General features: G+C 41.1%; 1 protein-coding gene across 4 annotated transcripts in view; it reads right to left on the reverse strand.

Annotated features, from left to right (window-relative positions):
* The window catches only part of MYT1L (myelin transcription factor 1 like), a 529,823-nt gene that overhangs the window by 41,374 nt on the left and 462,322 nt on the right, over positions 1-26,127 (reverse strand). For all 4 annotated transcript variants that reach the window (XM_049902577.1, XM_049902576.1, XM_049902575.1 and 1 more), the window contains exons 19-20: positions 16,704-16,787; positions 14,929-15,150 (exon numbers count right to left, since the gene is read on the reverse strand). In XM_049902577.1, coding sequence (XP_049758534.1) covers positions 14,929-15,150; positions 16,704-16,787 — 306 coding nt within the window. The remainder of the gene's footprint in view (positions 1-14,928; positions 15,151-16,703; positions 16,788-26,127) is intronic.

A 26,127-nucleotide genomic window follows, 5' to 3' on the forward strand; every position in this document is an offset into this window, starting at 1 on the left:
TGTGGAGTTTGACCAGGATTCTCCATAAAGATTAAAAAAAAAACTTTTTTTTTTTTTTTTTTAATACCTACTAAAATTTAGTAGTGGAAAATGTGTTTGTACTTTTGTAGAAAGTGTACACTTTTCCCTTCTCTTTTATATCAGCCTCTGGAGCCCTGGTGGTGCAGTGATTAAGAGCTTGGCCGCTAACCAAAAGGTCAGCAGTTCGAATCCACCAGCCGCTCCTTGGGAACCCTATGGGGCAGTTCTACTTTGTCCTATAGGGTAGCTCTGAGTCAGATTTGACTCGACAGCAATGGGTTGTTTGTTGTTGTTATATTAGTATATGGCAGAGAAAAGAGACCTGGTGCAAACGGTTAAGTGCTTGGCTGCTAACTGAAAGGTTGGAGGTTTGAACCTGCCCATTGGTTCTGCGGGAGAAAGGCGTGGCGCTCCTCTTCTGTAAGGATCACAGCCTAGAAAGCCCTATGGTGCAGTTCTACTCTTTCACATGGGATTGCTGTGAGTCAGAATCTACTGGGCGGCAGCTAACAACAAAAATAACAAATGGCAGAAGTGCAGGTCGTGCCCCAATACCTGTCTCCCCTTCAGGGATAAACTCCCCAAGTATGAGCTAGGCACATGGCTGCCCACACCCTGGGCTATAGGTGACTTGACCTTGAGACTAAACGCTGGTCTGGGTGATATAAGCAGAAGAATTGTGTGCAAATACTGGTAAGTCTTTAAAGAGAGAACCCTTCAGCCAGCTCCTCCTCCCTACTGGCTGGAATCGGACAAGATGGCTGTTGTTGGAACAGCAAAGTAGATCTTGAGGTGGAAGCTCAAAGCATAAGTTGGCAGAGCAACAAGATAAAAGGAGCCTGTGATGGCAGTGCTCACGGCGCTGCTGTGTCAGGCCTAAACTGCTTGTGTTTATGTGATTAAAAAAAAGTCAAACTTCCATCTTAATAAGTCACGATTTGGGTTTTATTTGGGTTTGCTGCTGCTGACAATCGAACCTAATCTGAACACATACAGACAGTAAGGAAATGCTTCACTCGTTGTTGCTATATCTAGTGTTAATCATATTTGTTAATTAATTTTGGGTTCCTAGTACACATATTTTCCCACACTCCTATAAGATTTCTATTAAAAAAAAATTTGAATTATAATATTCTGTGGATGATTTTTTTTACCACCAGTTACCAAAAATGACGTTTCTATGTGGGAAGATATAAATTATAAACAAGAAGACAGCATGGCAGTAAAGCTGTGACACTTTCAGGGGAGGGGAGCAGACCTCAGTGACCAGCCATCCTCCTGGTCAGGTGGTGGTCAGAGTTAAGGTCTTCACTTTATTTGCTTGGTCTCTGGCTCCATGCTTGGCCTCTTTCCTTTTTTATTGGAGGAGGGATGGATGATGAGTGTAAACGACAATTGCTAAAGCAGTTCACAGAGCAGGCCTGCTAAAGGGAATCAGCAGTGCTGCCCTTGGAGGCTGCGGTCAGCACTGCACATGATACCTTGCGTTATACTCTCCCCCGAAATTCAGAAAAATGATTTAATATCGGCAAGAAATACCTATAACTGCAGACTGACTTTTTCTCTTTGGTCTAGACCTGTGCTGTCTAATATATGGTAGTCATTAGCCACATATGGTTATTTACATTTCAATTTAAATGAGCTGAAATTAAAGTTGAAAATTCGGTACCTTGGTCTTAGTAACCAAAAGTCAAGTGCTCAGCAGCCTCACGTGTCTAGTGGCTGCCACATCAGACGGTGCAGGTCCGGACAATCACTTATGTGCTGACAAGACCTTCATGACAGTGGGTGTGGAGGAGTCAAATCATTTCACCCCTAAAGTAGGCTGTCAATGAGGAGAGCAGGAGGAGGGAGGTTTGGTTTGCTAGAGAAAGTGCCTTGCTTTCTTGATTGGGGGTAGAGGGCTGTTTAGTTTGGGTTCTAAATAGATAGCGATTCTCCTTGTAAAAGAAATTTAAATAGTAGCTAAAAACAGTTGCTGAGACTTATTAAGTGCATTCCCATGTTTAAGATTGTCAGTATGTTTGTTGTTGATTTTGTTTCTGTCGTTGTTTGTGACTTAGGAGACACCATATGTGACAGAGTAGAATTGCTCCATAGGGTTTTCTTGGCCTATAATCTTCATGGAAGCAGATTGCCAGGCCTATTTCTTCTGTGGGGCCACTGGCTGGGTTCAAACTGCCAACCCTTTGGTTACCAGGCAAGTGCAAACTGTTTGCACCATCCAGGAACCTTGGTCATTGGCATGTTTGAGTCCATACTAACGATCGTGAAGTTGGGGCAGGAGGACCAGGCAATGTTTCATTCAGTTATACACACAGTTGCTATGACTCAGAGCAGACTGGACACCAACTAAAACATGGTTAACATACTGTACTAAGCATTTCATATACATTATCCCAGCTAATTATCTCAACAATCCTACAAAGTTGATTAGGATTAGGTTATGTTAATGAGGATTAAGCTATGCTTGTTATGTTAATGAGGCAGCATTAGGATGGGATGCAACACTCTTATTCAGGTCACAGCCCTGATCCTATGTAAGGGGAATTTTTTTTCTTACAAGAGATAAAAGGAGAGAGAAGTGAACAAAGAGAGAGGGACTTCAGTACCACCAAGAAAGAAGAGCTGGGAGTGGAGCGTGTTCTTTGGACCCAGGGTCCCGGCCCTGAGAGACATCTAGACCCAGGGGAAAATTAATGCCAAGACTCATGGATATCTCCAAGGGACACCAGGGCCACAGATGTTGAAAGAGACAAGGATCTTCCCCCAGGGTCAACAGAGAGAGAAAGCCTTTCCCTGGAGTTGGTGCCCCGAACTTGGACTTCTAGCCTTCTAAACTGTGACAGTATTTATATCTGTTTGTTAAAGCTATCCACTTGTGGTATTGCTGTTATAGCAGTACTAGATAACTAAAACACACCTACTTAGTAAAATTTATTTGTAACCTCAAAATGAGTACTCATGGCACTTCTGTGGTCATTTGCAGATGTGTGCAGAGTAGTGAAAAATTTGTCAGCTAACAGACATTTCCAGGTGAGGTCAAAGAAGACAGCGCTTTGCCACCTTGTTTCAGCTCTTGGACTGTAAACAAACGTCCTTTTCACAGTCAATCTAGTACCAGATTTTTTGTACTTCTGTCCTTTTTGTTGATGATTCTGCTGTTTAAAATGCCCCCCGCCAAGCGTAATGTTGTAGTGCTGTCTACTGTTTCTGAGGAAAAAAAGACTGTGATGTGATTTATGAAGAAAATACATGTGTTAGATAAACTTCATTCAGGTAGAAGTCATAGTGATGTTGGCCATGAATTCATGTTAATGAATCAACAACATATATTAAAGTGTTTTTTAAACAAAAAAACACACATAAAACAATTTTATGTATTGCTTGGTTGACGAAAATGTCACCAGAGAATCACAGACCTTAGCCCTGTATTTCCGCTAGGATCAACGGTTCAATGTTCACTAATTAGTGTTTGTGGCCACTTTATAGACCATAAATACCACAAATAATAAGAATCGACTGTATATATCTATCTACATCTATATATCTATACCTACATATGAGCTAAAAGGAGAAAGAAGCAAGCAGAGAGAGAGGGACCTCAGTACCACCAAGAAAGAAGAGCTGGGAGCAGAGTACATCCTTTGGACCAGGGGTCCCTATGCTGAGAACCTCCTAGATTCAGGGGGAAGACTGATGCCAAGACACATGGAAATCTCCAAGGGATGCCGGTCCCACAGGTGTTGAAAGGAGGCAAGGACCATCCCCAAGAGCCCTATATATTACTCATACAAATATGTGTTTTAATACAATCACATTCAACACACGTTTACTATATTCCTGAAAACCTACTATTTATTGAAGAATCAAGGATGATGTGCTATCAGAAATGATTCGGGGAAGTCAAGAGATCTGGATTATATTCTTAACTACAGGCACTAATTATGAGGACTTTGAAGTTGTTTTTTTTTAACTTGAGATTAATTCACGTATCAGGACCTTAAAGCTCTTAAGAAGTCAGATTCTACATCTGTTTATTGGAGATAAAAATTACCTTGTTTGTTATTTTTTGTTTTTTTTTGTTTGCAGATTTGTCTTCTCTATAAAATTGTACCAGATTAAGATTCTTGGGGCAGATTATATTAAAATTTTTATTCCTCCAAAGATGCTAACACAGTGGCCAAAATAATGTGCTGTGCTAGATAGAATTCTAAAATGGCCTTCAAGGTGCCTGGCCCCTAGTATAAAAACCCTGGTATACACACCCTGTATAATCCCCTCTTCTTGATGTGGGTAAGACCCATGAATATGATGGGATAGACACTTTCATGATTAGGGTACATTATAAAAGGCTCCTTGTAGCAGTCTGGAGAGAGACTGTCATGCTGGCCTTAAAGAAGCAAGCTGCCTTGTTGTGAGATGGCCATGTGGCTAGGCCCTGAGGGCAGCTTCAGATAGCTAAGAGTGGACTCGGCCAACAGCCAGCAAGAAACAGGGACCTCACTCCCACAGTTGTGAAGAACTGAATTCTGCCAGGAATCTGAGTGAGTTTAGAAGTTGAACCTGAGCTGCAGCTGAAAATGCAGCCTCTTGCCCCTTGATGTCAGCCTGGTGAGTCCCTGAGCATAGTATCTGCTTATGCCAGGCTGAAATTCTGATCTATAGGAACTGAAATAATAAAGGAGTATTGTTTCAAGCCACTAAGTTTGTGGTACTTTAGAAAACTAACTTGGAAGTTACTAGAAAACTAATACAGTGCTCATGCAACAAATGATAGCTTTAGGAGCTGCTAGTCAAGATCACGTTGAATGCTTACTAGACTCTGGGGATATAAAGATGAGATGGTGAATGTGAAAGTGCTTTAGGAGAAAAAACGCCTGTAAAAATAAAATACGGCCGTGTGCCACCCCCCCTAGAAAATACTGCACAGAAATATGTGCTGTTTCAGGCAGAGGAGGTCTAACAGATGTAACCTTTAGCTTTTAACTTTTCACGATGCCCTTTGGGATTCACGGTTTGAGACAGATGTTGGAACTGAGTTTTCCCCTGTCAAATGCTTTCTGTCAAATGCTAAAATAGGGATAATAAAATAAAAAAGAACTGGAACATCTGAGGTGCTTCTAGGAAGCAGTAGCAGTAAAGGGTGGCAGTGGTCATTGGGGAATTGGCCGTAGGGACACTTGACATGGGGAACCCAGGGACTGAGCGGGTAAGTCTTACTCCAAAGGGCAGTGAATTCAAATCACCCCCAAATCTTTCTCAAATAATTATGGGACCAATAAAGCCAATTATCCAGGAGAAATGGCTCTGAGGATAAACAGTGAAACCAACTGAACTCTTTCAAATGGGAGGCAAAGAACAGAGGTTAAGAGAATCGCATTTCTTCCCATCTGTAGCTCATCATAGTGGCACTAGTTAAGTCCTAATTTCTCCTGGGGCTGGCTGTGGGAGCAGAGGAGCCTCAAAGCACAAACAACGGGTAGTATGCGGAGCTGCTCTGTTAAGGGACGAGAGGTCCTACAGTCCTGGCCCAGCACAAAAGAGCATAACTATTTCCTCAATAAGATCTCAACGTTAAATCTCCCCTCTTCCTTTGGGCGCGGGAGGCGGGGAAACACTCTCACAGAGAATACTTTTTTTGAAGTGCTCAGTTTTGAGCTGTATTCTTTAGGGCTAACAGTGGCTCCCATCTGCCTAGCCTCCTTTGGCAACAAAATGGATTCTAGGATCAGAGAATAGAACTTGAATGAAACACAGAAATTTTTCTGTCTTTTCCCATAAACATGGCAACCTCGTTAGACCATTAAAGGGTTGTCAAGTGAAATTTGGGCATTGGTAGTTTCCTGGGGGCAGGAGACCAGAAAAACCACCAGGTCAGTACACAGGTTAGCACTGAGTGTAAATGTTCTTCATTCCCCTTGTAGAACATTTTCAACTTCTGTAGAGGGACCACCTTCTCCTTGACCCACTTTCCCCGTTCCTCATCTCTTTCTGTCCACCGAGAACCTCAGAAATTAGGGAACATTCCTTCTTGTGTTGAAAAATGAAGTATGATTTTTTTTTTTTCCCAGTATGCTTTGGTAAGACAAAAAACTGCCACCAGGTCTGAAGGAGTCCCTGGCAAAGTCTTCCTCATCCCTTCTAGCCAGCAGCAGAAACGGGAAGAGGGAGCACAGAGAAAATGTGGGAAGGGGTGGAAGTGGTTAGCCTGGGGTAAGGCAAGAGTGTCCATACAGTGTCTTCAAAAAAAAAAAAAAAAAACCAAACCCAGTGCCGTTGAGTTAATTCCGACTCACAGCGACCCTATAGGACAGAGTAGAGCTGCCCCCACAGAGTTTCCAAGGAGCGCCTCGTGGGTTCGAACTGCCGTCCCTTTGGTTAGCAGCTGTAGCACTTAAACACTACGCCACCAGGGATTCCACAGGGTCTTTAAAGGGTATCGATAAGAAATATTTCCAAGGTAGCGAGGCTGTAGGTTTTGTCTACTGCATGGAATACAGTCACCAGACCCGTGATTTTCCTATTCCCTGACTCTCTGAGATTTGAAGTTATCATCAGAGAAAGCCTTGAGTGTAGAACGACTTGAAATCCCTTCAGTGTCTTCTGTTTATATGTGTGGTCTTTGATAAGGCTGGCCAAGGTCTGAGCCATAATAGAGCACCTAGCCAGGTACTCTGGAGCCCTGATGGTGCAGTGGTTAAGAGCTACCACTGCTAATCAAAAGGTTGGCAGTTAGAATCCACCAGCCGCTCCAACTCGACGGCACCTAACAACAACAGCCAGGTACTCTGGATATTCAGATACATAAGAAGTGCTCCTAACTAGATGGAAAAACTAACTAACATTATATGGAAAGGAAAAGAGGCCCTGAATAAGCAAAGCATTTTTGAAAAAGAGGAACAAAGTAGGAGGCCTCACACTACCTGATCTCAGAACCATGGTAGTCAGAACAGCCTGGTACTGATACAGCGACAGACACATAGACAACGGAGGGAACAGAATCGAGAACCCAGGCATAAACCCAGGCGCCTATAGTCAGCTGATCTTTGATAAAGACCCAAAGTCCATTAAACAGGGAAAAGACAGTCTCTTTAACAAATGGTGCTGGCAAAACTGAATGTCCCTTTGTTAAAAAAAAAAAAAATGAAATTGGTCCTATACCTCACACCCTACACAAAAATTAATTAAAAACAGATCAAAAATCTAAATAGAAAACCTAAAACTATAAAGATTATGGACAAAAAGACGGGGACAACACTACGGTCCCTAATATGTGGCCTAAATAGGATATAAACTGTAACTAACAATGCACAAACACTAGAGGTAAACTAGGTAACTGGGATCTCCTAAAAATCAAACACGCTCATCAAAAGGCTTCACCAAAAGAGTAAAAAGAGAACCTAGAGACCGGGAAAAAATTTTTGGCTGTGACATATGCAGCAAGGGTCTAATCTCTAAAATCTACAAAAAGTATCTTGTAGATTTTAGAGTTTAATCTCTAAAATCTACAAGATACTTTAAAACATCAATAACAAAAAGGCAAATAATTTAATTAAAAAAAACGGTCAAAGGATATTTTGCCCAGTCCTGGATGCCATGCTAACTCACTTGAGTCACTCTGCTACCAACATCCTCAATTTCCTCATTCTTTGCCCTTCTACCACTTGCTCCCTGCAAGTCCCTGGCACTGATCGATGCCACGATTCCCTTTCTCTTTTCCATGCCCATGGGACTGACAAAGCTGCAACTGATGAATGGTCTCTCTGATTTCAGCTGGGTCCTGGGCCTCACTATTATTCATCTTATTTGGCTGCTGAATCCTTTTTCATATTGCTCTTAAAGACAACTCCAAATGTTTCCCACTTTCAAGTTCCCTGCCTAAATGGCCCCCAACTCACTCCTGTTAGCTGATGTCCATGCTTTTTATAACAAAGTTACTGTCTTCAAATATGATTTCCTTTAACCTCTTGCTTGCCCTCACTTACCAGTGTATTTATATCCACACTTATCCTTCTTGATCAACACCTTTATCTTGTCCTTGACTCCATGTTTATTGACCTCCAACAAGATGTTTTTCCAGTTAGTCTCTCTGCTCCTTTGGTGTCTTTGATTTCCTTCTCTTTCCTGGTTTCTTCTCTTCAGATAATCGGTATATCCAAGTGTTCCTCTTCTTACAAAATCCTCCCTTACCTCTCCAACTCTTTCTATTTACTACCAAATGCAGTTCCCCTTCTTCTCATCTAAACTTCTTGCAAGATTAGTCACATCCTCTGTTTCTACCTTGACACCTTCCATTCGACTCTTGACCCATTTTAATTTGATTTTGGCACCTGGCCCCTTCCCTAACCTTTCTATGAGTCTACTTTGCTGAGATTTTTAATGCCAACACCTCCTAATTTTAGAATCCAATAATCATTTTTAAACGTTCTGCCTTACTGGCTCTCTCTGCTACATTATATTGCTTTCTGTTTTTTGAATTGCCTCTGCCATATCAACAAGTCTCCCTATTCTCTTAACTCTGCCTGTCTCTGTCTTTCTCATGGCCTAATTTTTTCAACCTTTTCATTACATGTTAGTGTTTCCTAGAGTTGTCTTTGGCTCATTGCTCTTCTTGTTCTATCTACGGTCTCTGTGTGACCCATGGGTTTAACTGTGACATATAAGTTTCTGATTCCTACATTGCTCTAAGACACTCTTGTCTCATTTCCAGTTGCCTGCTGGTCATTTCCACCTCAAAGTCTCACCAAAAACTCAGTGAAATCATCAACTTCTCCTACCTTTGTAAAAAATTTGCTTCTTTTCCTGTATTCTTGATTTCTGGTTGGTAGCATTGTCATCCATATGGTTGCTTAAGTGCTTGGCAACTCCTCTCCCCCAACATTTATTCTCCAGGTCTTTCTGATTTCAGTTTCTAAACATTTCTCTAGTCTTCTTTCTACCATCAGCTAAGGTCAGGCCCTCATTACCTCTCACTTGGATCACTGGAAACTGTCCGACTTGTCTCCCTGTCCCCTGTCATGGTCCAATCAAACCATCCTCCACACAGCCACCAGAATGATACATGTAAAACATAGACTTGATCCTCTACTTAAACCTACTTTAATGTAATATTCTTCCCTAAGGTTAATTGCACCTTTTTATCCAAAACTCCTGAACTCGAATCTTACTTCTGGTGGAAGACTTTCCTGTTTACCCTGGGGTCACCATGAGTCTAAATTGACTCGGCAACAACTGGTAGACTTGATGTTTCTTCTCTGTTCAATAACGTCTTGTGCTGATCTGTAGCCTAGTATTACTTTGCTGCATTGTAACATCTTTTTTATTTATCTACAGTCTCCTCTAACCATTGTCTTCTCCTCTCTCTCCTTGATGGCACAGACTGGGTATTCATATTTTATTTCCAGAACCCAGCACAATGACCCACACTGTAGGTTCTGCATAAATGTTACTTGAATGAAACAAACGAATAAACGTATCAGTCAGCTGGGCTGTGCTCGAGATTTCCTTTGGAATGTGCCTAAAAGGTCTAAATTGTCTACGAAACCTTCTCAGATTTCTCCAGGTCTAACCTGGGTCTCTCCTACTGCATGCTCCCTTCACATCTTGTCTGTTAAGTTTGGTATTTATCCCATTCAAAATGCTTTGTATTCAAGGTCTTTATGTAAATATGTGTCTTCACCATGACTTCTGAGCTGGTGGAGTCAAGAGATGTGTCTTTATCACCATTTTAGGCTCTGTTGTACTTGGTGCATGGCTTGGCACATAGTCAGAATCACGTCATGTTCTGTGAATGGAATTGAACACGTCATATGTACTATGTACTAGCCCTTGTTGGCTTCCCCTATTTAAGACCCTAGCACTCTCCTTAGTTTGTGTTGACTGAGACTGAGGCACATTTTCCTGACCCATATTACCTGGGCTTCAAAATCCTTCTGTATAAAATAAGTATTTTCTATAATAACTTGTAGTTGTCATTATAGAATTATCTCAGTGATTCTTCCTTTCTGGGCTTTTTGATTTGCCTCTGGGTATACATCTTATTTCTGGAAAGGATAGGCCTTTTGTGTCTGACCCTGAGAATCTCAACTTAGTTGCTTCTACAATTACACCCATTCTAAAGATAATAGAACCTGAATTGATCCTCAGGACACAGATGGCCCCTCTGGCCCTGTAGCTTAGCCCCTGCTGGATAAGTCACCTCTGCTGTGGCTTTAGGTATGACTGACTCTGACAAAGTGCTGATAATCACTTGACCGTCACAAATATTGATGGGAGGAAGCATCCTCGTGGGAATAATCATTCAATCTCAAACACTTTCAAGAAGCAGAAATGAATTTTCATAAGCACATGTGTTTTTAAAATGTGCCATCTATAATTAGGGGCGAAAAAAGGAACGTAAGTCTTTTTTATTCTTTGGGTACCAGTAGCATGTTTCAATAGAAACATTTGTCTGGTTTATATGAGAAAGCATCTGGTTTTGAATGACCTATTTTTTTTTTTTTTTCATTTTGAACACTGCTTTTCTAGAAAGGCCCAGCCAAATAAACATTTTCTATTACTTTTATAACAGCTCAGTTTCTTTTCAGACACCACTCAGCTCCAGCAAAAATGAATTGGGAAAGAAATATTCTTTCTCAACCCCTTACATACGTAAAGAATTTCAATTGTTCCAGGCCTATGAGATGAAATGGAAGCAATTTCACAACAAATAGGATGGTGTGGATGCTTAGAAGCATCTGTCAGTGACCAACATCATTATTTCGGAGACTAGACTCTTTAGGCCCCCATGCAGTGAGTGTTACCGTATTGAAAAGGAAATTTGAGTGAGCAGACTTGGTATACAACGAGGACCATGAAGCCGTAGAAAACTGGCCTTCTGTTCATCTACTGTTAACTTCTGGCACTCCTTAGGAAGCAATTTTTTAATCATGTAATTAGTTTGTTACAATTTGGGGGAAAGAGAAGTAAAAAAAAAAAAAAAAAAAAACGAAATTTCTGCTTCAGTCTAGTCTTTTCCTCTGATTCCAAAATTGCTTTGCTCTTAGGAACAGAAGACATGAAAGGAGCCATGCCTTGAGGACTCAAGACAACTGACAGTCTGCTCCAGACGCCTAGGCAAGGCCATGGGCCTCCTGAGAAAAGAAAAATGTTCCAGGTCTTTAAAAAAAATTTTTAGTTTTTTCACACACTTAGGTGTGTTCTTGCCCAGTATTAATATTACTACTTTCCAGAAAACAATGTTTTGCCTATCAACAAAACAAAACAAAACAAAACAAAACAAAACAAAACAAAACAAAACAAAACAAAACAAAACAAACCCATTGCCTTTGAGTCGATTCCAACTCGTAGCAACCCTGTAAGACAGAGTAGAACTGTCTCATAGGGTTTCCAAGGAGCAGCTGGTGAATTTGAACTGCTGACCTTTTGGTTAGCAGCCAAGCTCTTAACCACTGTGCCATCAGGACTCCATGTTTTACCTACGTAGTGAAATAAATGGAGCCCTGGTGGCACAGTGGTTAAGAGCTATGGCTGCTAACCAAAAAGTTGGCAGTTCAAACCCACCAGGCACTCCTTGGAAACCCTAGGGGAAAATTCTACTCTGTCTTATAGGGTCACTATGAGTTGAAGTCGACTCAACAGCAATGGGTTTGGTTTTTGGTTTTTAGCAAAATAAATGGAAATTTGCCAAACAGATAAAAACCACAGGTTAACTCTGCCCACAGGTCCTAACGCCCACTTTCACCCAAGCACCCCTTGCCCTCTGTTTTCCTTTCACACAGAGACACATACACACACTACAAAACAGAGGCATTTGGGCACCTTAAACCACCAATATGTCAGAAACACACCTGCTCACAAACCAACGTCCCTTTCGGTCCTCAGAGATAACTAATGTCAGCAGGTTCAGAGCATTCTCCATTAGCCTTTATGGGAAAATAAGGTATCAAAGCCTCCTCAAAGCTCTGCAAACCAAGGTGTGAAACCCAACACGAATTAAATCTGAGATACTTGGAGGTTTTCATCTGTTCCAGCTCCATTTTCCACGTAAAATAATAATGGCCATGACTGGCACTGCAATGCCCTTTCTAGCACAAGCTGGTGATCGTCTGACTGGGAGCGTGCTTAGAGCTTGTTGTGGTCAGCTCTGTCATGCTCTGCACTTCTGTGACCTTCTCCAGGGACCCAGGACATTCACCAAGGGAGTTGATAGGACTCTAGCAAAGATGTGGTGACTAACAAGAACAGACATAAACCCATAGAACTCTGGGAACGAGTGGTTTGCAGACCACAAAGAGAGTACAACAGAACATCTCTAGAAAGGTGAGCTTCTTGGCGTGGCATGTATCTGAGTAATATGAGCCTGTAAGTTGTGATTTTCTTCACTATATCTGATCTCTTCCCCAAGATTCCCTCAGGTGTGTAGGGATGAGTGTGTGCATTTGAACAAACTCTACACGTGTCTGAGTCAGAGAGCCGGGTGAGATGCATCTTTATGGAGAAAAGACAGCAGGGAAGAGCCATAATCCCGAGATTAGGCTCAGTCTAACAGATCTCTGTACTTTTAGTATCTGGGTGTCAAGTAAGAAAGTAAACCAAGGCACATAGGGGTGAGAATGTAATAGTGGTGACTTTCATTTATTTCTGAATTTGGGGAATGTCTTTGGAAATTCAGTTCAGGACTAAGGCAGGATGGGGCAGGGTGTGGTCCTGTGTGAGTCCTCCTGACCCTGGTGCTCGATCTCTGGGACTCAGGTGCTCCCAGAACTCATCCCTCGCGAATGGTGTTGAGGATGTACAGGTCATTCCCCTGACCGAGCTGCACCAGAGGACTTAGATACGTGAGCCTGCTGAAGGAGAGTGAGAAACCGCTTTCTGAAGCACTGTACTCTGCACCGCGGAGACTCCAGACAAATGGTTATTTTCTTGACCCTAATATAGAAATATAAAGGTTTTGAAATAGGAATAAATGTCATACGCCTAGCAGCTTCTAAGTGCTTCATAAAATCAGATGGATAAAATCTAAGCAAGCGGAATACTCGTCCTCAATGCCGAGGCCTCTGCAAGGTGTTTAGCTTTATGTAGTTGCTGATCTTCTTGTACGGTGAGGTTTTTTGTTTTTACTTCAAGGTATGCATATATTTAATATAAGAATTGTAACTCATTTCTTTGTGTCAGATTAGCAAAATGTATATACCATTATGCGTATATCATACGGGCAGTTCTAAAAATTTTACTAAGAGCCGAAGATTTGGGGAAGTAGGAACTTTTGGGAAGATAATCTGGCACTAGCTGTTGAAATTTAAAAAGCTAGCATTTTTGCTTCTAGGAACATATCCTAAGACATGCTTGTACAAGTACACGAAGATATATGTATAAAGAATTTTCTCATAGAATTGTTCGCAATATTGAAATCTAGAAAGGAGACGGTAACGGTATGGACGTACAATGTAACGAGAACGAGGAATGAGGCAGCTTTCTGAGTGGTAAGATGGAAAGATTTATCCATCCAAGGATGAACGCTTGCTATTTGCTGGGTGGTGCAAATTGTTAACCCACTCAGCTGCTAACCGAAAGGCTGCTGGCCCGAGTCCACCAGAGGAATATCTGAAGAAATGCCTGCTATCTACTTCTGAAAACTCTGCCACTGAAAACCCTATGGAGCACAGTTCTACTCTAACCCACATGGGGTTGCCGTGAGTCAGAATTGGTTGGTTTTTTATTTTTTGGTGTATAATAGTGAATAAACAGACAAGGTCCTTGTTCTAAGACAGATTATCTAAGATACATTATGATCTATTTGTATACAAAGAAAATATGGTGAAGGGTGTTTGTTTGTGTGTGTGTGTGTGTGTGTGTGCTTGAATGCGCAAATGTGTCTGTACAGATACGTGGGCTTTTATATTCAAAGGCAATTTTTGAAAGAAGACACAAGAACTGACTATCTTTGGGAGGTGAGGTGAGAGACTGGGCCAGGAAGAGGAAATACAATTTTACTCTTTAAACCCATTTATACTGTTTGAATTTTCTACCTGAGCAGGAATTTCGTTTGTAATTAAAAAAAAAAAAAAGAAGTCTTGCTTAAAATGTTAAGGCTCAATCTCACATATTCCTTTTGATTTGCTTATGAATTTTTGGTTCAGTCTGTTTTTGATATAGTTTTACAAGTAAATTCAAGATACGTGTACGTAATTTGTACAGAAAATACCCTGAGAGAGAAACAGAAAAGGAAGAGTTGTAAAATGTCTTCACGCAAGGGCATGACGTTTCCTTTGTTTATAAGATTCCTGAATTTTCTCCTCCAGCCCCTCCCCAACCTGGTTTTCATAAAGCCTCTTGTGCTTTCTCCACCCGACAGGTTCTTAACTCCTTTACAGTGAGGCCATTTAACTTGACAAAGCAGATCTCTTCTTTAAAACAATTTAATTGAGTATTTTTCTTTTTAAATTAAGTAAACGCAATGAATGCGGTTGACTGAATCTTTTGGAAATTTCCTGATATATCTTTGGCCATGGCAAACATGAGGCCACTGGGCCAAATGCCATCCTCCCGCCCTGAGTGTGGCCTGCCATGATAAATAACTAAATACACAGATAATCACGTGTGTCTGCCTAGAACATTAACATTTATTTCCTTCTGTGGGCCATGATAAAAAAAAAAAAAAAAAAAAAACTTGAAAACCACTGTCTTAATAGATATGGTCGCAGAAGTTTGTGATTTAAAAAAAAAGAAAAATTTCATCTTTTCCCAACCCTCAGAACTTCATTAGTTCGGTATACTTTTCAGCCTTGTCTTTTCTCTTAAACAAAGGTGATGAATTAGGGGGGAAAAGTGCTCACGCCACAACCAGCCGTGTTACAGAATTCCCACCAGGACTATAAACCATCCAGTAGGGTCATTACTCACCTACGGTGCGTAAGGAAACTACCACTGACGTGTCCTGATCCATCACATCCTGGAGTGGGACATGACATACCTTCCGTCTTCACGGACTTCCAGGAGAACTGGGAGCCATTTAGGTACCCATCCTTTTGCCGTTTGGCTGCTAGGGGGCACCCCGACGCACTGCGGTGGGATGCATACTTCCCAGTTATATGACCCTGACCATCACAACCAGGAACTGGACATCTGGATAGCAGATAGATGAGATAAACTTTATTGTCTTGCCATCATATACCTGGTAGCCTCTATAACAAAGTCAAAATAACCTGACATGAAGAAAAAAAAGAACAATCATGCTCTACTGGCTAAGAAAAAGAAAGGAACGAAAAGAAAAGAAAAGAAAAAAAAAAAATCACTAAAAGACACCACCTAGTGGAGCAATGAAATTTTTCATGCTGGCTGAAATTCTTATTCCACCATGGACAGAATACTTATCCAGACCAGAATTTCTATGCTTTGTGAGGGATGACTGATTCCAGCATATGAAGAAGAAAATTAGATTGTTGCCCTAAGTGAAATACAGGTGTCTGTTTAAATGACACCAGTTTTGGGACAGAATAGTAGCTTTTATGGGAGAAAAATGCACAGTTGATGAGGAATAGTGGGACTATTCTTAAAAAAGGCGATTTCAGAAACCTGTGTTTTTCTCAAGAGCGAAAAAAACATCCATTCGGTTAGCTGTGCTTTCTCAAGGCCATAAAATACCTTTCCACTTAGATAAGATTTTAAACAGCAGAGATGATAATTAAAGCTCCTAGAATAATGTTGGCACAGAGTGCGAGGTCAGTAAACTTTTTTGGACTAAATGGCAAAATCATCTGCTAGAGCTGAAGTTCAACTACAGGCTCATCAGCGTTTTCCAGACTTTTCTATTACTAATGGCAGGGTTTTTTTTTTTAATGGCAGGGGACACAAAACCAGGAAAAAAAGTTTCCTTGTGTCTCAGAGAACGTACAGACGCAGCATAATACTCCCCAAAGTTTGTGCAATCTGCCTGTCTACCTTTTAATGGCTAAATTTACACTCTTTAGAATTTGTGTTATATATTCATTTTTATCAGTTTTAATTCATTTTAAATAATTTTCCATAAAAAAAATTTCCCCAGAGAATTTGAGTAAACATTTTCGGACAGAGGCACTATGTTTTCTGTGTGAGTTTTTGAGGTGCAGGCACAGCAGGTATTGAACAGGGGGGCAAATACCCTGGTTTGAGCAGCGAGTAGAGAATGTGATCCTTCTTCAACACGCTTGGTGCTTAGTGTAAACCATCTGTCTGAAGTCTCTTTTAGAACAAGGCAGAGTATAATTAAATAAATTGCATATGACTAAGTATTATCTTTCACTATTATATTTAATACCTTCATATGATTCCATGAACCTGCCTTTCCTGGTAAATTAAACTGCTTATACCACCAAGTGCTATAAGTGACTTTCTTGGAATGTTGCTTGCTCGGATCGTTAGACAGACCTTCAGCGTATCCATGGGCGTAAGACTAGTGTTAGACATCACCTGTAATTTAGATAACTATTTTTGACTAATTAGCAGATGTGCTTTAGCTTTTGATATAAATTAGTGGTCACCTTTAGGTGACCTCTCAGTTTATTGAAATCTCAGAGAATGCTCACTAAAAACTGGTTTCTTTCCTTTATGAGGGCTCCCTTGCTTCTTTTAAACCTTTAAATTGCCCCACGCTAGCAGCCATGCCCCCTGTGTTTCTCGGTCTCACTGGGCACTCATACCTAATTGGCTCTTGATCTTCTTTGTCTTCTTTGCTTTGTGCTATCCTGATGCCACTTTTCTTTGCTCTCGGGCAACCTGAAAGGCTAAACGAGAAAAATATTTTCAGAAAGCAATCTCTCTCTGTTAATTCTGGCAAGGTTTCTTTACAATTGAAGTTGCCTGGACTTCATTCTCCCCAAAAGTTTTTGTTTCTTGGCATAAAAAAAAGACTCTGAGGATGAGGCTCCTTTGGATGATGCACCCTCTCAGAGCCTTTAGACACTGTCAATGCGTTTTCAAGGGAAGTTAAGAGACTGGGGTGAGCTAGGATGGCTTAGAGAGACGGGGAGAACACTGGTCAGCTTGTAGAAACAGAAGCATTCAGGAAGCATCAGAAAAGAAGCTGGAGGATGTTTGTTGTGATAGAGACAGACACACACAAAGGATGGACACATCCACAAAACAGGGGCAATCACTGCAAAAGAAAACAGAAACTTCCCTCATTCTCTTTCCTAGTGACTTGGTTTCTGATAGCCAGCTTGCCAAGGCCTTCTATCTCATAAATTTGTATCATGGGATGGATAATATATACCAATTCACCTAAGGTGTGGACTTCTGGTTGTATATAGAATGTATAGTGGAAGTGGAATATGCTTACTTTATCTAATTTTCAAATATTTTGGATATAGAGGCTCACATTTATTTAAAAGAAAGTTTTCAACTAAAACAGAATAATGCTTAGATCCAAAGATGAGTATATCCTGAGGAGGATGTATAGAATAAATGGGATTCTTTGTAAAGAATTAAAGAACTGGAAATTAGATAAGAACAAGAAATCAGATTTGTTTTTATTTGTTCCATTCCCCAGATCTTTTTTTTTAGTTGTGCTTTAGATGAAAGTTTACAGAACAAACTAGCTTCTCATTAAACAGTACACATATTGTTTTATGCCATTGGTTAACAACCCCACGACATGTCAACACTCTCCCTTCTTGAACTTGGGTTCCCTATTACCAGCTTTCCTGTCCCCTCCTGCCTTCTAGTCCTTGCCCCTGGGCTGGTGTGCCCCTTTAGTCTCGTTTTGAGAAATCAAAAAATTTACTAATATGTCCTATGATCATATAGAAGTTGAAACCTTCACGTTGACTGCATAGCTATGTCCCAGGTAGGTTATAGGCTGTCCTTCCTGTTTTTCCTGAGCTCGCAAAACATTTTTTTTTCCTTTTGGATTCTGATATCTTTTTAAACATGCTGATTCTCAGGTAGGAAAGGGGCTTAATCCACCCGAGCCAGTTGTCATGGAGTCAGCTCAGACTCATGGCAACTCCATGTGCGTCAGAGTAGAACTGTGCTCCACAGAGTTTTCAATGCCTATGATCTTTCAGAAGTAGATCTTCAGGTCTTTCTTTCAAGGCACCTCTGGTTGGATTTTAACCACTAACTTTTAGTTAATAGCCACTTAACCATTTGCACCACACGGCGACCCTTTATTCCACCTAATGAAACCCAAACCAAACCCACTGCCATCGAGTCGATTCTGACTCATAGCGACCCTATAGGACAGAGTAGAACTGCACCATAGAGTTTCCAAGGAGTGCCTGGTGGATTTGAACTGCTGACCTCTTGGTTAGCAGCCATAGCACTTAACTACTATGCCACCAGGGTTTCCTATTCCACCTAAAGTGAGGCTCATTTCCCCATTCACCAGGTCTTGGCTATGCTCTTTTTTCCTGGTGTATTTCAAAGTTTGTGCTGGTGGTGGCTTGGCTTCTCACAGCTGTAAACCAGCCATATCACTGGCAGAAAGGTGGGTGGGAGAGGGTATCTCAAGACTTTCCTGGGACTGAGCACCAAGGTCTATCTGGTACCGGTCATGCCATGTGTTCAGCATGATGATCAATGTCAGGGCCACACAGTTGGACTCCAAGCTCCTGATGCTGCTGACAGTTGCTGACCTATCCTCTCTGTCTCCTCCCTTCACCTTGTAAACATGTTCAGATCTCCCCGGGGGCTGTCAACACCATGCCTCTCGGGCGACTTTACCTGTCTCCTTCTTTTACAACAACAAAAAAAAAAAATTAAAAGAAAAATGTGCTTGAACTTGCTGTCTCCTGCTGCTTTCATTTCTCTCCTTTCTTTTAAAATTAAAAAAAAAAAAAAATTAAAGAGGTGCCTGCACTTGCTGGGTTCTCTTTACCTCCTGCTTGTTCCTTAGCCCATTGCATGCTTTGCAGTCTGGCTCCTGATCCATCTTCTACAAACACTGCTTTTACCAGGGTCACCCTGACATTGAGGCCAATGGAAGCTTTTTTAATCTTTGCATAATTTGACCATCTGCAGCACCTGGGACTCTTCCTTCTAGAGACAGCCTCTAAATCTCGCTTCCGTGATTCTAACTTTTCTAAAAATTCATTAGTTTCAATTGCAGTCAGCTCTTCCTCTGCTGCTTTTAAAATTTGTATTGTTTCCTGGGGTCCTTTCCTAGCCCTTCCCTTTCTCACTCTTCAACTGTTTACTGCAGAATCTCATCTACTCCTGTGTCTTAAGTTATATGTTGATGGCTTCCAGAACCATCTCTGTAATCCAGACCAAAATGGAAACCCATGTGTCTATTGACTACTGGACACGTCTATTTGAATATCTCAAAGGCTCCTTAAGCTCATATTGGAAATGAACCCTCATCATCTGCCTCACCAACCCAAACCTATCTCCAGTTCCCATTTGTTGCCTCTTTGTAAATGGCCCCTGTCTTTTCATTCACCCAAGCCACAAGCCACAACACTGGGTTCACCTTTGCCTGCTCTCTCTTTTTTTACTTCTCACATGTCCTGTAAATTTTACATCCTAAGTATTTTTTTAAACCTATCCATCTCCTATTTCCATTGACATTATACAGCGAAAACTGTGACAGCCAGAACTCGATGGGACTGCCTTTTATTTTCCAGTTCTCACAAGTTTTCTGCCTTTGCAGTCTTACCACTTTTCTATCATTTTCTAATAGTGGAAAATATTTGTGTTTTCCTTCTCTGATAGGTTTCTGCCTTATACAGATTCTGGTTTTGCAGGTTGTTCTGTATTAGAATAGACTAGCATTAACTCTGAACAGTATTCACTGTTTAAAGTCATCCAATGGCTCTTCACTTTCCTTATAAATAAAAATTCCTTCATATGGCTTGCGAGGCTCCTCATGGCCTGGCCCTGCCACCAGCCTCAGTTCATCTCCTGCTGCTGGCCTCTTACAGGTTTCTTGGCTTGCTGTCTCTCACCTCCAAGTACTTACATATGCAATACCCACTGCCTGCCCTTACATCCTTCCTTGGTCTGCTTACTCATTGCTACCCGTTTGACCTCAACTTAGATGTCACGTCCTTAAGGGAAACTTCTCTGACCATCCCATACCATTTCGAGGACTAGTTCTGTGACTTCTCATGTTGTTGCTGTTAGGTGCCATTGAGTCGGTTCTAACTCATAATGACCCTGTATACAACAGAATGAAACACTGCCCGGTTCTTTGCCATCCTCAAAATCGTTGTTATGCTTGAGCCCATTGTTGCGGTCACTGTGTCAATCCATCTGGTCAAGGTGTCTTCCTCTTTTTCTACTTTACCAAGCATGATGTCCTTCTCCAGGCACTGGGCCCTCCTGATAACATGTCCAAAATACATGAGACGAAGTTTCACCATCTTCACTTCCAAGGAGCCCTCTAGCTGTACATCTCCTAAGACAGAGTTGTTCGTTCTTTTGGCAGTCCCTGGTATATTCAATATTCTTTGTCGACACCATAACTCAAAGGCGTCAATTTTTCTTCAGTCTTCCTCATTCATTGTTCAGCCTTCGCATGCATATGAGTTGATTGAAAATATCATGGTTTGGGTCAGGCACATCTTAGTCCTCAAAGTGACGTATTTGCTTTTCAACCCCTTAAAGAGGTCCTTTGCAGCAGATTTGCCCCGTGCAGTACGGTTGTTTGATCGGTGACTGCCGCTTCTCATAGTTCTCTCCGTTTGCCCGTTGTAAGTTACTTGTGCTTTACTATAACAGTCAATTTACTTATCCACATCTCCAATTTGTCAGTTCCATGAGAATATAAACAATTCACCTTAATTTCCCCAATACCTAGTCCATTGCCTTGTACAGAGTAGCTGATATTTAAATATTTGTTGAATGAATGAATAAGCGAATGAACAAAAGTGGAATGAAACAAGGGGGCTGGTTGGACCAGAAATCTAGAATGGATTTTCTAGCGCTGAGAATTTCATAGTCTGGCTCCCCAATTTTCTAGAAGGTGGGTCTGTGCTGGAAGACGCACTGGCATCACTGCATATACATTCTGCAATGTTGACCACACTGGGAGCATGAGAAGACTGGGCGTACTGGGGGTGGGAGATGGGGGTGCTGGCTGAGGCTGGTCAGTTTGTGACCTCACTCTCTCCTGGGCTCTCCTTCAACTCCTGTTGCTCCACAGGAGTCCTTTTCCTGCCCTCTTCTACTTGTCTTTGGTTGTTTCCCAGTCTTCTGCTGCTGTTCTGTCCTTTCTCACACTTCTCATGCCAGTAGCTTAGATTTCCCTTCAGGACTTACCTTCTTCACAGACCCAGGGAGGTCCACTGGGCCTTGTTTTCACGGGCAGCGTTTTAATGCTTGAGCTGGTTGTTTTACACTACTTACTTCTTGCTAATGTTCATGCTTGATGGAAGCAAGAAAACTTGCTCCACACACCAATTAATCACTAAAACCCCAGGAATAACAGAACTAAAAGAAAAATGCTTAATACTTTAAAAGTCTCCTTTTCTGCTTAAAACATGGAAATGAAAATCCACTACTTGCTCTTTGCCCCAGAATGGAGATTCTCTACAGAATTATCATGCAAGGAGAATGATCTGGGCACCATTTTGACAGAAAGCAGCATTAAGTGACAGAAAGAATGTGAGAGCTTGTGTCAGATAGGCACATGAAAATTTCAGTTCTATTACTTCTTAGCTTTTTTTTTTTTGTTGTTGAGTTTTTTTTATTACTTCTTAGCTGTGTAGACTTGGACAAGTTATGTAGCCTCTCTGAGCCTCAGTTTCCTCATCTATATTATAGGGTGAATAAGACCCACATCATAGGCTTTATATAAAAACCAAGCATAGTTGGCACAGATAAGGGGTCAATAATTTCAGATCCTTTGCTTTTACCTTTACCGATATTAGGGTCCAAATTCAAACACAACAAAAGAAGATTCAGTCCATTTTTTCCCTAGTTTTGAGCAATATGGAAATTCATTCTGCATGATTATCTCTTCCTTTGTGGGCCTCTGAGCTGTGCCTCAGTGGTTCTGCTGGTGGTGAGGCTGAAAATCTAGTTTTCTAGCATTTGGACCCATCTTTCAATCTTTTTTTTTTTCTTTTGGAACCATCTTTCATTTTAAAAAGGCATTATTAACCTTTCATTGCAATTATTCTTTCAGTGGAGCCCTGGTGGTACAGTGGTTAAGAGCTATGGCTGCTAACCATAAAGTCAGCAGTTCAAATCCACCAGCTGCTCCTTGGAAACCCTATGGGCAATTCTACTGTGTCCTACACGGTCACTATGAGTCAGAATCAACTCAGTGGCAACGGGTTTGGTTTGATTTTTATTCTTTCGATGAGTTCAAATAGCAAGTATATTGGTGACTCTAAACCTTTATTTCTACTCTTACCCTTTCTCCTTTGCTGACCTGGAGATGCCATAGGAATCTCAAACTTAATACACTCAAAGAGGATTTTCACTCTGTCTGGAAGGCTTCTTTATTTCAGGTAATGACATCATCACATGTCTAGCCTGGGCATCTCAGATGCACCATTGACCCCTCCCTTCCTCACAGTCAGCTTCCCCCTCGGGTTGATGTCTCACACGGGCCTTCCTTTCATCTCCCTCCATCACTGCTTCCAATCACCCCTCACCTTATTTTCATCTGGACTATTTGCTATTTATTGCTATTACGCTTTCAGACCCTACTCTCCTACCAGCAATAAAGTCTCTATGCTCCAATCTAATCGTGCCACTGTCTGACTGAAAAATCGTGGGCGATTAAGCCTTTTATAATTAATTTAACAAGACTTTTAAAAACAGGTTTCATCCATAGCCACTCTCGTTCTTACAACCAAGACTCTAACCAAAGTGAGTTTTTCAGTTTGTCAGATATACTTTTTTTCTTTTCTGCTATAACATTTTTTTGATGCTGTTTCTTTGCTTGGAATAGCCTTCTTCCCCATGATCTTCTGGAGACGGTGACCTATTCTTCAAAGCTTGGCTCCAATGGTGTCTCCTCTTTATAGTTTTCTCTAGCCTCTTCCCCATGACCTTCTGGAGACGATGACCTGTTCTTCAAAGTTCGGCTCAAATGGTGTCCCCTCTTTATCACTTTCTCTAGCCCACCTTACCTGATCAGAATTAATACCTGCCTTATTTGTGTTCCAATAATCATAGGTGTGTGTGTGTATGTATATGGCTGTATGTGTGTATATATATATATGTATATATAATTGAAAGATATATAATACATTAGAGTGTACTATATTTGTTTGTTTTTATGTCTCTTTTCCCCATTAGATTATCTATCCTTTGAGGTTAAAAAACCAAAACCAAACCCACTGCCGTTGAGTCGATTCCAACTCATAGCGACCCTATAGGACAGAGTAGAACTGCCCCATAGAGTTTCCATGGAGCGCCTGGCGGATTTGAACTGCTGACCTCTTGGTTAGCAGCCGTAGCACTTAACCACTACGCCACCAGGGTTTCCCCTTTGAGGTTAGGAGCATCTTAATCATCACTGTCCTCCAGTCTCTGGGATGTATGTCCTCAGTAAATATGTACTGAATTTAATAGAGTTCTACAATTCTGGACTGAGATATGGGACTGTGTTTTAAATGATTAGCAATTTCCTAGATAGAAACTGTATTTTTCACAATTAGCTATCATTGATGTGAGGCTCATCACATATTTGTACCCTTATTTGAAATTCTATGAATACTGAAAACACTATAAACCCTTATAGAATTCTTGCCTTCTCTGGGTGGAAGAAAAGGCTAGGGGGTTTGGAGATCACTAATAACTCATGGACAGAAAGGCACGTTTCAGCGTAAGGATAAATACCAGGCAAATTGGAGGATTTAAGAGAAATCAGAGATTTTGGTTCTCAGGATGAGGTGTGGCCAAAGGAAGTGTGTCTTTGGGATACCAGATCAGAAATGGTGCTGAGAAGGTTATCAGACCTGCAGCCCAAGACTAGAGAAGAGGCCGGCCACTTCACAGAACCTCTAGCTAAATAGATCTCTCGCCCATGTGAGAAAAGATTCCCATTTAACCAGGACTGAATTAAATAGGCTTCTAGTACCTCCCATGGAAACCCTGGTGGCGTAGTCTTTAAGCACTATGGGTGCTTAACCACTGCAGTTTGAATCTACCAGGTGCTCCTTGGAAACTCTAGAGGGCAGTTCTACTTTGTCCTGTAGGGCCAATAAGAGTTGGAATCGACTTGACAGCAACGGGTTTGGCTTTGTTTTTTGGTACCTCCCATGTTTTTTTTTCCCATGGTGAAGAGTCCCATCTTCTGATTTTGTGACAATGGTCCAAGGCCCCTCAGATGGAGACTAACTCCTTGTTTTTTCTTTTAGTTTCTTTAAACCTAGTTCCTTGATTGCCTTTTTCAACACACTGTCATTTCTCTGCTTCAGCACAGGTAATGCCTTTGGGATCCTCGCTTTTGACTTCCCACAGCACATTTAGAACAAAGTAGATAGCATTAGACCCTTCGGCTGTCATCCTAGAGGCTTAGACTTTGCTTATTATTATAAAAAGTGAAATGGAAGTACCCCAGTAGAACACAGGAGTTGAAAGTATATGTTATTAAAATTTCTGAAGCCCTGTTTCCCCATTTGCAATTAAGATAATAATAATATCCTCACAGGATAATGAGGTGATATATGTCATATGTTCACGGTTCACAGTAAGTGCTAATAAAATTTGTCTTCCGTTATTATTTCATACAGCTGTACCTTTGAGACCATTCTGGAACCCTGAGGTACAGTTGCTCTGTGACGCTGTCTCAGTAGGACGCAGACTCATCCAGCATAATCATGTACTTCTATACTGCAACACCTTCAGGAGCTTTAAATCTCTTGCTATTTGTATGATCCTCTTAAAAAAGCAAATGGGGTGAATAAACCAGAGAAAACAAGGAAGACCTTCTAGGTAAGCCCCTGCTAAGACCACTCTGAGAGGTCACCATTTTGACACGTCTGAAAATTTCGGAAGAGTAAGAAGACCTTGGTGACATGTGAGAGAAAAGTAATAAGGATGACTGGAAAATATGACCTTTGAAGAAAAACTTAAGAAGTAGATTTTGTTGTTGTTGTTGTTAAAGAAAAGAAGACCAAAATAAAATCTGATAATGACTGTAAAATATATGAATAGCTTTCTATGGAGGTTGGTAAGCAGATAGATGGTCTCTATTTTCACTGAGGACATAAAGGGAAGAGCAAGACATTTGATGAAGGATTTTTTGATAGAACATCATAAGCAGTGAATAATTTTGTTAAAATGAAAGTAGATACCGTGCAGAGACTGAAACACACCACCACCATTAAAATCAAAACAAAAGCAAATTCAAATTAAATCCCATCAAAGCTAGTTTAGGGTGCTCCTACTTTTGCAGTAGGGAGCAGACCATATGGCCTTCAAGAGCCATTTTGGACATGTAGGTCTACGAAGAGAAAGGACTTTGGAGTCAGAAAATCTGGGACTGAATTCAGCCTTTGCTACTTAGCCTCTCGTGATCGCAGTTTCCTGGAAGGTAAAAAGAAATGCAATCACCTAACTCTCATTATGGCTATGAGGGTTATTATAAGATACTGGAAGTTCTGGTGACATGACAGGCAAGACATTTCTTTTCCAAGATAAATTAAAATAACGAGTAGCACAGACTATGCTTGACTTTCATATGTAACTAGAGCTCTATTGTTTTTTTTTTTTTTTTTTTTTCATTTTATTTATTCTAAGCCAGTGATTTCACTCTGGCAGTTCTTTTTGGAGATAGTTGTCTGTACTTAATGTGGTCTATACTTAATGTAGTTCCCAGCTCTGGATTGCTAATACAACTTCTCTCGACCGTGTCTATGGTTTATTAAAGCCAAAAAAATCAAACCCGTTGCCGTCAAGTCGATTCTAACTCATAGTGACCCTATAGGACAGAGTAGAACTGCCCCATAGGGTTTCCAAGGAGCAGCTGGTGGACTCGAACTACTGAACTTTTGGTTAGCAGCCGTGGCTCTTAACCACCATGCCACATATGATTTAGGGCAGTAGTTATTTCACTGGTGACAATTTTGCCCCCAGGGGATATTTCGCAATGTCTGGAGACATCTTAAACCCAAACCCAGTGCCGTTGAGTCAATTCCGACTCATAGCAACCCTATAGGACAG

Source organism: Elephas maximus, chromosome 12 (genome assembly GCF_024166365.1).
Source record: "Elephas maximus indicus isolate mEleMax1 chromosome 12, mEleMax1 primary haplotype, whole genome shotgun sequence".
Lineage (NCBI taxonomy): Eukaryota > Metazoa > Chordata > Mammalia > Proboscidea > Elephantidae > Elephas > Elephas maximus.